The 13,300-nt window shown below is 49.4% G+C and overlaps 1 protein-coding gene across 5 annotated transcripts in view; it reads left to right on the top strand.

Moving 5' to 3' along the window:
• znf521 (zinc finger protein 521) overlaps positions 1-13,300 on the top strand; it is a 313,369-nt gene that overhangs the window by 274,182 nt on the left and 25,887 nt on the right. For all 5 annotated transcript variants that reach the window (XM_078397998.1, XM_078397996.1, XM_078397997.1 and 2 more), the window contains 2 exons: positions 1,324-1,455; positions 4,512-4,627. In XM_078397998.1, coding sequence (XP_078254124.1) covers positions 1,324-1,455; positions 4,512-4,627 — 248 coding nt within the window. The remainder of the gene's footprint in view (positions 1-1,323; positions 1,456-4,511; positions 4,628-13,300) is intronic.

Genomic DNA, 13,300 nt, shown 5'->3' with positions numbered 1-13,300 from the left:
TTACCCACCCTCTGCCGAGCAATCGCTAGATGCCGTTGTCGGTTCAATTTGGCGACTGTGTTATGAGTTTAAATCGAGGGCTCGTGTGTGTGTCGAGGATGGCAAAGGCATTCTTTAGTTTAGTTTAGTTGATCGTCATGTGTACTGAGGTACAGTGAAAAGCCTGACCTACTGAGTTACTCCGTCACTTTGTACTTTTATTGCAGACCGGTCGCTGCAGTTCCTTGTGTCTACGTTGGGCGTTGTTTGCCTGCCTTGTGCTATCCCTGTGTGTTTAGTTCCGTTTATTATTATCACGTGTGCCGAGGTACAGTGAAAAGACAATAGACAATAGACAATAGGTGCAGCACCGCCATTCAATGTGATCATGGCTGATCATTCTCAATCAGTTCCCCGTTCCTGCCTTCTCCCCATACCCCCTGACTCCGCTATCCTTAAGAGCTCAGTTCTAAATGGCCTACCCCTTATTTTTAAACTGTGGCCCCTTGTTCTGGACTCCAGAAAGCTTCCTTGTTGCGTGCTATAGAGTCAGTGGAAAGTCAACACATAATTACAATCAAGCCATCCACAGTGTTCAGATACAGGATAAAGGAAATAATGTTTAGTGCAAGATAAAGTCCAGTAAAGTCCAATTAAAGATAGTCCGACGGTCTCCAATTAAGTAGATAGTAGCTCAGGACTGCTCTCTAGTTGTTGGTAAGATGGTTCAGTTGCCTGATAACAGCTGGGAAGAAACTATCCCTGAATCTGGAGGTGTGTGTTTTCACACTTCTGTACCTCTTGCTGGAAGGGAGAGGGGAGACGAGGGAGTGACCAGGGTGTGACTGGCCCTTGATTATGCTGGTGGCCCTGCTGAGGCAGCGTGAAGTGTAGATGGAGTCAATGGAAGGGAGGTTCGTCTGTGTGTATGGAGGAACTGCAGATGCTGCTTTAAATTGAAGATAGCCACAAAAAGCTGGAGTAACTCAGCAGGTCATGCTACATCTGTGGAGAATAGGAATAGGTTACGTTTTGGGTTGAGACCCCTCTTCAAACTGAGAGTCAGGGGACAAGGAAACGAGAGATATAGACGGTACATAGAACAAATGAATGAAAGATGTGCAAAAAACAACGATGATTATTGAATGGTGGAGCCTGCAGTTGGCTGCAGACCAGGCGATAACTCGATACCTATGTCTGTGTGACGGTCTGGGCCCACGGTGTGTGTCTCTATAACGTCCAGTGATATATCGGCCTGTGAAGAGACGGTATCCTTTGGCAATAGGATTGGCGGTGATTGCTCTGAACAATACTAATGTCTTTTCCCACTTTGCTCCTCCCTAGAGGAAGGTTTGAGCCACGAGTGCAAACTCTGCAGTCAGACGTTCGACTCCCCAGCCAAGCTCCAGTGTCACCTCATCGAACACAGCTTCGAGGGAATGGGCGGCACCTTTAAATGTCCCGTCTGCTTCACAGGTAGGGGTCTGGGCTCAGCGAGGGGAGCGGGGGAGGGGCGGGCAGGGGAGGGGGGATGGGGAGGGGTGGCGAGGGAAGAGGAAATTGGAGAACAGGGGCAAGGAAAGGGGATGGGATGGGGGTGTAATGGAGGGGAGGGGGTGGGAGGGGAGGGGAGGGGATGGGAGCTTATTGGAGGGGAGGGAATGGGGGAGAGGGGAGGGAATGGGGGTGTAATGGAGGGGAGGGGATGGGGGTGTAATAGAGGGGAGGGGATGGGGGTTTAATGGAGGGGAGGGGATGGGGGTGTAATGGAGGGGAGGGGATGGGGAGGGGAGGGGATGGGGGGAGGGGAGGGGAGGGGATGGGGGTGTAATGGAGGGGAGGGGATGGGGGAGGGGATGGGGTGTAATGGAGGGGAGGGGATGGAGGTTTAATGGAGGGGAGGGGATGGGGGTGTAATGGAGGGGAGGGGAGGGAAGTTGAGGAGTGCGGAGGGTAGGGGAGGGGTATGTGACATGAGGGGCAGGGGAGGGGAGGGGAAGGGTGTGGAGTTTGTACGTTCTCTCTTTTTCTGACTGTCTACCCTCTCAATGCCCCTCATAATTTTATGTTCTTCTATTCACATCAGTGCAGGCACTTAGAGTCAGAGAGTGATACAGTGTGGAAACAGGCCCTTCAGCCCAACTTGCCCACACTGGCCAACGTGTCCCAGCTACACTAGTCCCACCTGCCCGCGTTTGGTCCATTTCCCTCCAAAACTATTCTATCCATGAACCTGTCTAACTTTTTCTTAAATGTAGGAATAGTCCCTGCCTCAACTACCTCCTCTGGCAGTTTGTTCCATACACCCACTACCCTTTATGTGAAAAAGTTACCCCTCAGATTCCTATTAAATCTTTTCCCCTTCACCTTAAACGAATGACTTGAGATTGCAAGGAGATAGTTGAGGCAAGTAATGACATTTAAAAGCCATTTGGACAAATAGGTGGATAGGAAAGATATGGTGAGATACCATAAGTTCATAAATTCATAGGTTCTAGGAGCAGAATTAGGCAATTAGGCCTACTAATACTCTGCCATTCAATTATGGCTGGTCTATCTACCCCTCTCAACCCCATTCTCCTGCCTTCTCCCCATAACCCCTGACACCCGCACCAATCAAGAATCTATCAATCTCCGCCTTAAAAATATCCAATGACTTGGCCTCCACAGCGGCAATGAGTTCCAACAGGTTTGCCATCCTGTAACTAAAGAAATTCCTCCTCATGTCCTTTCTAAAGGAACATCCTTTTATTCTGAGGCTGTGGCCTCTAGTCCTAGACTCTCCCATTAGTGGAAACATCCTCTCCACTTCCACTCTATCCTGGCCTTTCACTATTCGCCGAACACGGGCGGGTGGGACTGGTATGGAAGGGGCTTATTTGTCGGCATAGACGGGTTGGGCCGAAGGGCCTGTTTCCGCGCTGTCTGACTATGCCTCATCCATCTTTTGATAATGGCTGGGTGCGAGTGTGTGTGTGTGTGGACATTGTAGGTCACAGCGCACCAGATATACATCCGATAAAGGATCCCTTTACCCATCCCGACCACTGCCTGTGGCAGTAACTGTTTAATTATGAATGGCTCGTCTCTCCCTGGTAAACATCCCTCCACATTTTTTGAGGTCTTGCCTGCGATCATTAAAATGGAAGCCCTGGCAGTGGCTGTAATCGCTGAGCAAGGGGTGTTACCCAATCATTCAGTCATACAATGATTCAATGAGACTTTATTGTCACGTGTACCTCGGTACAGTGGAATGCTTTGCTTTGCACACAACTCCGGTAAAACCATACACCAGACCTCACCGAGCCAGTCCACAAGAGTCGCCCCGTTTCTGGTGCTGACAAAGTTACATAGATGTCACCGAGCTGTCTTATGTTCTCCTCGCAGCAGCGAACCAGGTCGCACGTGGCAACAGGCCGCTCCCTCGCTGGGTCCCCCCTTCAATCTCCCATGGCCCCCCTATGCTCACGATGGTCCCCTTTCTCCTGACGCTTGCCCCAGGGCTTGCTCTGTGGGAGCCTCTCCCTTCCTCTGTCCCCTCTCCTCCACCTCCCCTCCCCTCCACCCCACGGCAATAGAAAACCTTAATAGAACATAGAACAGGACACGGTGACGCAGCGGTAGAGCGCCACCTCACAGCGCCAGAGACAATAGACAATAAACAATAGGTGCAGGAGTAGGCCATTCAGCCCTTCGAGCCAGCACCGCCATTCAATGCGATCATGGCTGATCTACCAGTGCTGTCTGCACGGAGTTTGTATGTTCTCCCCGTGTGGGCTTTCTCTGGGTGCTCTGGTTTCCTCCCACACGCCAAAGACGTGCTGGGTTTGTAGGTTAATTAGTCCTCTGTAAATTGCCTCAAGTGGGTAGGTATGGATGAGAAAGTGGGATTACGTGGAGTTTATGTAAACCGGTGATTGATGGTCACCATAGACTCGGTGGGTGAAGGGCCTATGTCTATGTTGTATCTTTCAATCAATATTAGAGCGTGCGTGTGTGTGCTTGCACAGATGTGCATGTACATGCATGTTTGTGTATGTATGCAAACGTATGTCTGTGGTCATGCATGTAAGTGTGTGTGATTATAATGTGTGTGTTTGTTGTTTGTGTGTGTGTGTGTGTTAGTGTGTGTGTTTATAGTGTGTGTGTCTAGTATGTGTGGGTGTGTTAGTAGTGTGTGTGTTTGTAGTGTGCGTGTCTTGTGTGTTTGTAGTATGTGTGTGCGCGTGTGCCTGTGTGCATGTAAGTGTGTGTGTAGTGTGTGTATGTGTGCAGTGTGTGTGCCTGTAGTGTGAGTGTGGTTGTGGTTGTGTGTCTTAGTAATGTGTGTGTGTGTGTGTATGTGTGTAGTGTGTGTGTTTGTAGTGCAGCTGTGCGTATGTGTGTGTGTGTGTGTGCGCGTGCGTGCGTGCGTGTGTGCGCGTGCGTGCGTGTGTGTGCGTGCGTGCGCGTGCGTGCGTGTGTATATACACTTCACGGGCTCCCACCTCCAGGTCGGCTCCATCATCCACTCTCCTCTGCTCTCTCCTCAGCCTTTGTTCAGGCCAACAAGCTGCAGCAACACATCTTCTCAGCCCACGGCCAGGAGGACAAGATCTACGACTGCTCACACTGTCCACAGAAATTCTTCTTCCAAACAGAGTTGCAGGTAAGCACCTCCCACTCTGCTCGCACGCCCGCCACCATGCCAGTGCTGGCCTGGGTTTAGTTTAGTCCAGGCGGCACGGTGGCACAGCGGTAGAGTTGCTGCCACCCAGCGCCAGAGACCCGGTTTCGATCCTGACTACGGGTGCTGTCTGTACGGAGTTTGTACGTTCTCTCTGTGACCGTGTGGGTTTTCTCCGGGTGCTCCGGTTTCCTCCCACATTGGACAGTCTAGGATTTTATTTCTTCGAGTACAGGAGACTGACTGAGGGGTGATCGTTTTGAGGTGTATAAAATCATGAGAGAAATAGACACGGGAAATTTACCCAGAGTGGAAGTTCAAGAACCAGAGGGCATAGGTTTAAGGTGAGAGGGGAACGATTTAAAAGGAACCTGAGGGGCAACATTTTCACACTTGGAACGAGCTGACAGAGGAGGTAGTTTAGGCAGGTAACAATAACAATATTTAAAAGACAAATGGGACAAGTTCATGGATAGGAACGATTTAGAGGGATATGGGCCAAATGGGACTAGCTTGGAAGGGGCATCTTGGTTGGCATGGACGAGTTGGGCCGAAGGGCCTGTTTCCGTGCTGTGTGATGCTATGACTACAGCTAAGAACACTGTAAAAGTACCTTCACCAGAAGGAGTGCAGTGGGTCGAGAAAGCAGTTGCTGTTCTCAAGAACAATTGGGAAAGGTCAATAAATGCTGGCGATTCTGTGATCCATAAAGCAAACAGGTTAAATCTGCAGAGTGAAAATCCTGGGGTGATCTGGAGACTGCATGAAAATGAGTCAAGTGTCAAGATCGATTAATTGGCATATGTTCCGACTGCAGAACAAAGACATTTGTTACTTGCTGCAGCTTTACAAGCCCGTAAACACAGATCATATATCATATTCAAAAACACAATACATTATTAATCAGTAATGTTATTAACCAAAATAATGCAAAACAGAAGTCCGTACTGCAACCAAAGACATAGTTCATAGAAGATGTTCTCGAGGGCCAACACAGCCAGGTAGGACTGATGTAGATGGGGCATCTTGGTAGGCATGAGCAAGTTGGGCCGAATGGTCTGTTTCCGTGCTGTGTGACTCTCTGACCCTAAGATCATGGTTGCTGAGGTAGTGGTTAGCGTTGTGCAGTGTTCAAGGGTTGCTGGGAAGGAACTGTTCTTGACGCTGGAGGTCACGGTTCCCAGGCTTCCTGTACCTTCTTCCCGATGAAATGAGAGCGTGGCCAGGGTGGTGTGGGTCTTTGATGATGTTGGCAGCCTTTCTGAGGCAGCGCCTCCTGTAGATCCCTTCAATGGTGGGGAGGTCAGTACCTGTGATGCACCACTCTCTGTAGTCTCCTTCATTCCTGGAGTTGCCGCACAGGTCGTGACGCATCTAGTCAGTGTGCTCTCTACTGTAACACCTGCGGACGCAGGGAAGGGATGGAGGGACAGAAAGGGGAGAAGGAATCGGGTTGAGAATATGACGGAGAACAAACCTTCAATAGACAATAGAAAATAGGTGCAGGAGAAGGCCATTCGGCCCTTCGAGCCAGCACCGCCATTCAATGTGATCATGGCTGATCATTGTCAATCAGTACCCCGTTCCTGCCTTCTCCCCATACCCCCTGACTCCGCTATCCTTAAGAGCTCTATCTAGTTCTCTCTTGAATGTATTCAGCGAATTGGCCTCCACTGCCCTCTGAGGCAGAGAATTCCACAGATTCACAACTCTCTGACTAAAAAAGTTTTTTCTCATCTCTGTTCTAAATGGCCTACCCTTTATTCTTAAACTGTGGCCCCTGGTTCTGGACTCCCCCAACATTGGGAACATGTTTCCTGCCTCTAACGTGTCCAACCCCTTAATAATCTTATACGTTTCGATAAGATCCCCTCTCATCCTTCTAAATTCCAGTGTATACAAGCCTAGTCGCTCCAGTCTTTCAACATATGACAGTCCCGCCATTCCGGGAATTAACCTAGTAAACCTACGCTGCACGCCCTCAATAGCAAGAATATCCTTCCTCAAGGAACAGGAGACATTGATGCGCAAACAGAGAGCTGACGGGAGTTATGAGTCATAGAGTCATAGAGTCTTACAACAAAGAGTCATAGAGTCTTTGGCCCAACTTTCCCACACCGGCCAACGTCCCGTCTACACCCGTCCCACTTGATTGCATTTGTCCCATAGCCCTCTAAACCTGTCCTACCCATGTACCTGTCTAAATGTTTCTTAAACGTTGCGATAGTACCTGCCTCAACTACCTGCCCTGGCAGATCGTTCCATACACCCACCACCCTTTGCATGAAAAAGTTGCCCCTCAGGTCCCTATTAAATCTTTCCCTCCCTTCACCGTAAACCTATGTCCTCTGGTTCTCCATTCCCCTACCCTGGGCAAGAGACTGTGTGCGTCCACCCGATCTATTCTTCAGACCGATTGGTGAGGGGGAAGAAAGCTGGAAGAGAGGAGCGGCAGGTCAGGTGAACGCGAGTGAGGGCGGGTTTGATAGGCAGACGGTTGGACAAAGGGCAGAGATGAAACGACAGAAGGTGCGAGACAAAAGGATTGGAGAGTTGCAAATTGTGAAGCCAGAGGATGGAAGAGGGCAAGAGACGCTCGGCCAGAGACTCAGTGCGTCTACCTGATCTGTTCCTCTCATGATTTTGTACACCTCGATAAAATCACCCCTCATCTGTGTCCGTGAGCATGTTTCAGAAACCTAATCGATTTTTGCAATTCTGTTTAAAGCGTTTGTGATGACTGAGACTGAGTAGGTGCAGTGCTGGTGTACTGTCACGGTCTGTAGCATTTATCAAACTGGAGATGCGTGATGTAAAGGCCTGATAATTCCTACCACGGGACCCGCGTCCCACGAAAAGCGATGTTTACCATCCTCATTGTGCAGAGAACAATTGCATCAGAACACTTTAGACTGCGGCTTTGTTCAATCCTCTTTTTAACAGCACGGCACGGTGGCGCAGCGGTAGAGTTGCTGCCTCCCAGCGCCAGAGACCCGGGTTTGATCCTGACTACGGGTGCTGTCTGTACGGAGTACGTAGGATATCCCTGTAACTACATGGGTTTGCTCATCCTTGCTGGTTTACAAAAAAAACACCACAAAGTGCTGGAGTAACTCAGCGGGTCAGGCAACATCTCTGTAAAGCATGGATAGGTGATGTTTTGAGTCGGGACCATTCTTCACACTGTTTGAAGTGGAGGGTGGGGTGGGGGAGATAACTTTTTCAGTCAGTGAGTTGTAAATCTGTGGAATTCTCTGCCTCAGAAGGCAGTGGTGCCTCAGAAGGCAGTGGAGGCCAATTCTCTGGATGCTTTCAAGAGGGAGCTAGATAGAGCTCTTAAGGATAGCGGAGTCAGGGGGTTTGGGGAGAAGGCAGGAACGGGGTACTGATTGTGAATGATCAGCCATGATCACATTGAATGGTGATGCTGGCTCGAAGGGCCAAATGGCCTCCTCCTGCACCTATTGTCTATTATTGTCTATTGTCTAAAACTGGAAGGACATTGGGGCAAGACAAAGTCTGGCGAGTGACAGGTAGATGCAGGTGAGAGGCAGATGGGTGGACAAAAGTCAGAGATGGGAGCAAAGGCTGTGAGATAAGGAGAGACGAGGCACAAAATATGAAGCCTGAGGATGGGATACTGGTGGGAAGGGAAAGGTTTGTTGAAGCAAGGATCTGCTATTTTGCCAAAAAAAAAGACACAAGAGTGCTGGAGTAACTCAGTGGGTCAGGCAACACCTCTGGAGAACATGGATAGGTGACGTTCTTTCAGCCTGAAGAGGGTCCTGACCTGAGATGTCACCTATTCCATGTTGGCCAGGGAAATGGGTTGTTGTTAGTTAGTTTTACAATGATAGTTTTACAGTTTACCACACAATGGAATGAACTTCACAAAGCCTCAAGGATATAGACGCATTGAAGAGGCTTTTGGATAGGCACACGGATATGCAGGGAATGGGGGGATATGGCTCATGAGCAGGTAGGGGAGATGAGTTGGTCTTGGCATCATGTTTGGCACAGACATTGGGGCTGCTTCCTGTGCTGTTCTTAGCATCATGTTCTATAGACAATAGACAATAGACAATAGGTGCAGGAGTAGGCCATTCAGCCCTTCGAGCCAGCACCGCCATTCAATGCGATCATGGCTGATCACTATCAATCAGTACCCCGTTCCTGCCTTCTCCCCATACCCCCTCACTCCGCTATCCTTAAGAGCTCTATCCAGCTCTCTCTTGAAAGCATCCAACGAACTGGCCTCCACTGCCTTCTGAGGCAGAGAATTCCACACCTTCACCACCCTCTGACTGAAAAAGTTCTTCCTCATCTCCTCATCTCCGTTCTAAATGGCCTACCCCTTATTCTCAAAGGATTTTGTGGGCCAAAGGGCCTATCCATGTGCTGTACTGTCCCATTTTATGTTCTAGACAAAGTGCTGGAGTAATTCGATGTGAAGAAGGGTCCCGACCCGGGACGTCATCTGTCCTTTTCCCTCCCCAGATGCTGCCTGACCCTCTGGGTTCCTCCAGTGCTTTGTTTCTTGCTACTAATTAAATTCAACAGTTTTAAACAGAGTTGGAAAGGGGGAATAATATCCTTGCGCTTGCGCATATATTAGTGTCGGCGGTTCGCTGCTCCATTGTCTTCCGCTAACCAGCTCAGTGACATTGCATGAAGTGTGGCTCCAATCCTCAGCCCAGCACTGAGGGTGGATGCTAATAGCAAACCTGAACCCTGCCCCCAGCCACATGTCCGTCACCTTGAACATCGGCAAGGCCACCAACATAACCAAGGACCAGCCTCACCCCCCCTTCTCCCCTCTCCCTCTTCTCCCCTCTCCCATCAGGCAAGAGGTACAGAAGTGTGAAAACGCACACCTCCAGATTCAAGGACAGTTTCTTCCCAGCTGTTTTTCAGGCGGAGATTGACAGATTCTCGATTAGTAAAGGTGTCAGGCGTTAAGGAGAGAAGGCAGGAGAATGGGGTTGAGAGGGAAAGGTGGATTGAATGGCAGAGTAGACTCAATGGGCCGAATGGCTTCATTCTGCTCCTATGAGTTATGAACTTGTGAATTTATAAACATCCTATCACCAACTAGACTGCGGTCCTAACCTCCCATTTACTTCATTGGAGACTTTTGAACTGTCTTTAATCGGATTTTAGTAGACCATCTTACACTAAACCAGAAGTGAGTCTGCAATCACTCATTACAATCACTCCACTCTTTTAAACCTCCACTCCAACAGCAGCATTTCTTACATTAAATTCTGCTCTTCCTAATCTTCTCTCAGATCTGGACTTTTGCACTAAATGTTATTCCCTTCATCCTTTATCTGTAGACGGCTCGATTGTAATCGTGTATTGTCTTTCCACTGACTGGATAGCGCGCATCACAGAAAGCTTTTCACCATACCTCGGTACACGTGACAATACACCACCTTCAACGAAACCAAACTAGCGTGAGAGTGAATTTTTAAATTTGAAAGCATGCGCCACCAGAATCAGGATCAGCTTCTTCCCCGCTGTTATCAGACTTAGTGGCGCAGCAGTAGAGTTGCAACGCCAGAGACCCGGGTTCCATCCTGACCTTGGATGCTGTCTGTGTGGAGTTTGAACATTCTCCGTGCTCCGGTTTCCTCCCACACTCTAAAGACGTGCAGGATGGTAGTTTAATTGGCTTCTGTAAATTGTCCCCAGTGTGTAGGTTTAGATTTTTTTTTTAGAGATACAGCGCGGAAACAGGCCCTTCGGCCCACCGGGTCCGCGCCGCCCAGCGATCCCCGCACATTAGCACTATACTACACACACTAGGGACAATTAAAAAAATTTTTTTTTTTAACATTTTGCCCAGCCAATTAACCTACATAGCTGTATGTCTTTTCTAACCTGTAGGTTAGAACTAGTGTGAGGGGGATTGTTGGTCAGCATTGTCTCAGTAGGCCAACGGACCTGTTTTCATGCTGCATCTCTAAACTAAATTAAACTAAACTAAACTAAACTGTCCTCCCAAAGGCCAGGGTGCAGTCGCGATCTTCCAACCTACCTCATTGCAGACTTTGCACTTTTCCCCTGTAATATATGGAAGTTCTGGGTGAAAAGTTGGGGGTGGGGGAGGGGGAACATGCAGGGAAGAGGGATCAAACCAGTGGAGGAACCAGCAATTCCTTGTTCCCAGTTCTTACCCGGATCTGACATTGACTGTTCAGGATATGCTCCTTATAACAGTGGTGTTTAAGAAACTCTTGCATGGATATGCAGGGAATGGAGGGATATGGATCACGTGCAGGCAGAGGAGATTAGTGTAACTTGGCATTATGTTCGGCACGGACATTGTGGGCTGAAGGGCCTGTTCCTGTGCTGTGCTGTTCTGTTTTTGTTGCGTGCTAACAAATTAGCGGAAAGATTATACACGATTACAATTGAGCCGTCCACAGTGCACAGATGCAGGATAAAGGGAATAACGTTTATAGAGTCATACAGCGTGGAAACAGGCCCTTTGGCCCAACTTGCCCACACCAACCAACATGGTCCATTGACCAACCTGTCCCCTCTACACTAGTCCCACCTGCCTGCATTTGGCCCATATCCCTCTAAACTTGTCCTATCCAGGTACCTGTCTAAATGGTTTTAAATGTTGCGATAGTACCTGCCTCAACTACCTCCTCTGGCAGCTCATTCCATGTGCCCACCACCCGTCTGTGTGAAAAGGTTACCCCTCAGATTCCTATTAAATCTTTCCCCCCCCCCTCACCTTAAACCTATATCCTGCGGTTTTTGATTTCCCTACACTGGGCAAGAGACTCTGTGCGACTACCCAATCTATTCCACTCATTTTGTACACTGACAGCTTTACCTATCTGGGTAGTACACTCTCGCGTGTGATGAACATTGGTTCAGTGGTTCAGTGGTGAACATTGACGCTGAGGTCAACAACAGGATTGCCAAGGCCAGCGCTGCCTTTGGGCGACTCCGTGAGAATGTTTGGGAGCGGAGAGGACTCAGCATTACCACCAAGCTGAAGGTCTACCGTGCAGTGGTACTCACCACTCTTCTCTATGCCAGTGAGATCTGGACTATCTACAGCAGACATGCCAAACAGCTCAACCACTTTCACTTGAGCTGCCTACGCAGACTCCTTCACATCAGGTGGCAGGACAAAATTCCCGACACAGAGGTCTTGGAACGGGCCGGAATCCCCAGCGTCCACACCCTCCTACGGAAAGCCCAAGCCAGATGGGCAGACCATGTCGTCAGAATGCCCGAGAGTCGACTGCCAAAACCGCTTCTGTATGGAGAACTGTGTCAGGGCAAGCGCTCAGTAGGAGGACAGAAGAAACGGTTTAAGGACTGCCTCAAAGTGTCCCTCAAAGACTTGGACATCAACCTCAGCACTTGGAAGTCTCTTGCTCTGGACCGTCCAACCTGGCGTAGCAAGCTCACCACAGGAGCCCGTGCAGCAGAGAACAGACGCACTGCAGAGGCCCAGAGGAAACGCACCGCGCGCAAGGCCCGGGCTACCTCCACTTCCACTGCAGCACCCATCCACTTGTGTCCTACGTGTGGGCGTGCCTTCCGGGTCCGGATTGGCCTCACCAGTCACTTCCGGACCCACAGTCACCAATCCCCCAACTGAAAGTGAAGTCACGGTCATCTTCGAACCCGAAGGACGAACAACAACAACAACACCTCTATATCACCCATCATCCTCCTGCCCTCCATGGAGTAGAGACCGGGCCTGCTCAACCTCTCCCTGTAGCTCAGAGCATCAAGTCCTGGTAACTCAAGTCCACGTAAGCTCACTCGTGTGAGTACAGATCTGAGCGGAAATTAAGAAGAGCATAGGTGGAGTAAGAAATGCTGCTGTTGGAGTAGAGGTTTAAAAGAGTGGAGAGATTGTAATGTGATTGCAGATCCACTTCTGGAACAAGCACGCAGACAGTTGCCTGGTTTAGGCGCTATCGGTTTACATGCAGGGTACTCAAATAACCCGCTGGGACTCCTCCATTGCTAGAGTGAGGCCACACACAAACTGGAGGGAGCAGCATCTCATATTCCGCCTGGGTGGGCTACAACCCAATGGTGCGAACGTTGAATTCTCCAGTTTTAAGTAACTGCAATACAATACAATATATCTTTATTGTCATTGTACAGGGGTACAACGAGATTGGGAATGCGCCTCCCATACGATGCAATAATTTAGTTAATTTAAACAACAGCAACCCAACAAAACAAATTGTAACAGTTTTAAGACAGAATAAAGTGCAAGTAGATCTGTGCCGGATCACTGTGCGATGTGACCATCCGGCTCTGCAGGACCAGTTCATAGCAGCTACGGCCCTGGGGATGAAGCTGTTCCTCAGTCTGGAGGTGCGGGCGTAGAAGGCCTTGTATCGTCTGCCTGATGGAAGGAGTTCGAACAGACTGTTGCAGGGGTGTGAAGAGTCTTTGTGGATGCTGGTGGCTTTTCTGAGGCATCGTGTGTTGTAGATGCCCTCCAAGTCTGGTAGCTGTGTTCCGATGGTCCTCTATGGACTATCCGCTGAAGAGCTTTCCTTTCTGCCTCCGTGCAGCTGAGTAACCTGCACATACATCCCCCTTTTTACCCCTCTCTTTCCTGTGCCCCACTTGGATGTGCACCCAACAACTCTCCCACTATCT

This window comes from Rhinoraja longicauda, chromosome 4, assembly GCF_053455715.1.
Source record: "Rhinoraja longicauda isolate Sanriku21f chromosome 4, sRhiLon1.1, whole genome shotgun sequence".
Classification (NCBI taxonomy): domain Eukaryota; kingdom Metazoa; phylum Chordata; class Chondrichthyes; order Rajiformes; family Arhynchobatidae; genus Rhinoraja; species Rhinoraja longicauda.
The sequence above is the reverse complement of the archived record's forward strand: the minus strand, read 5'-3'. Positions and strand labels throughout refer to the sequence as shown.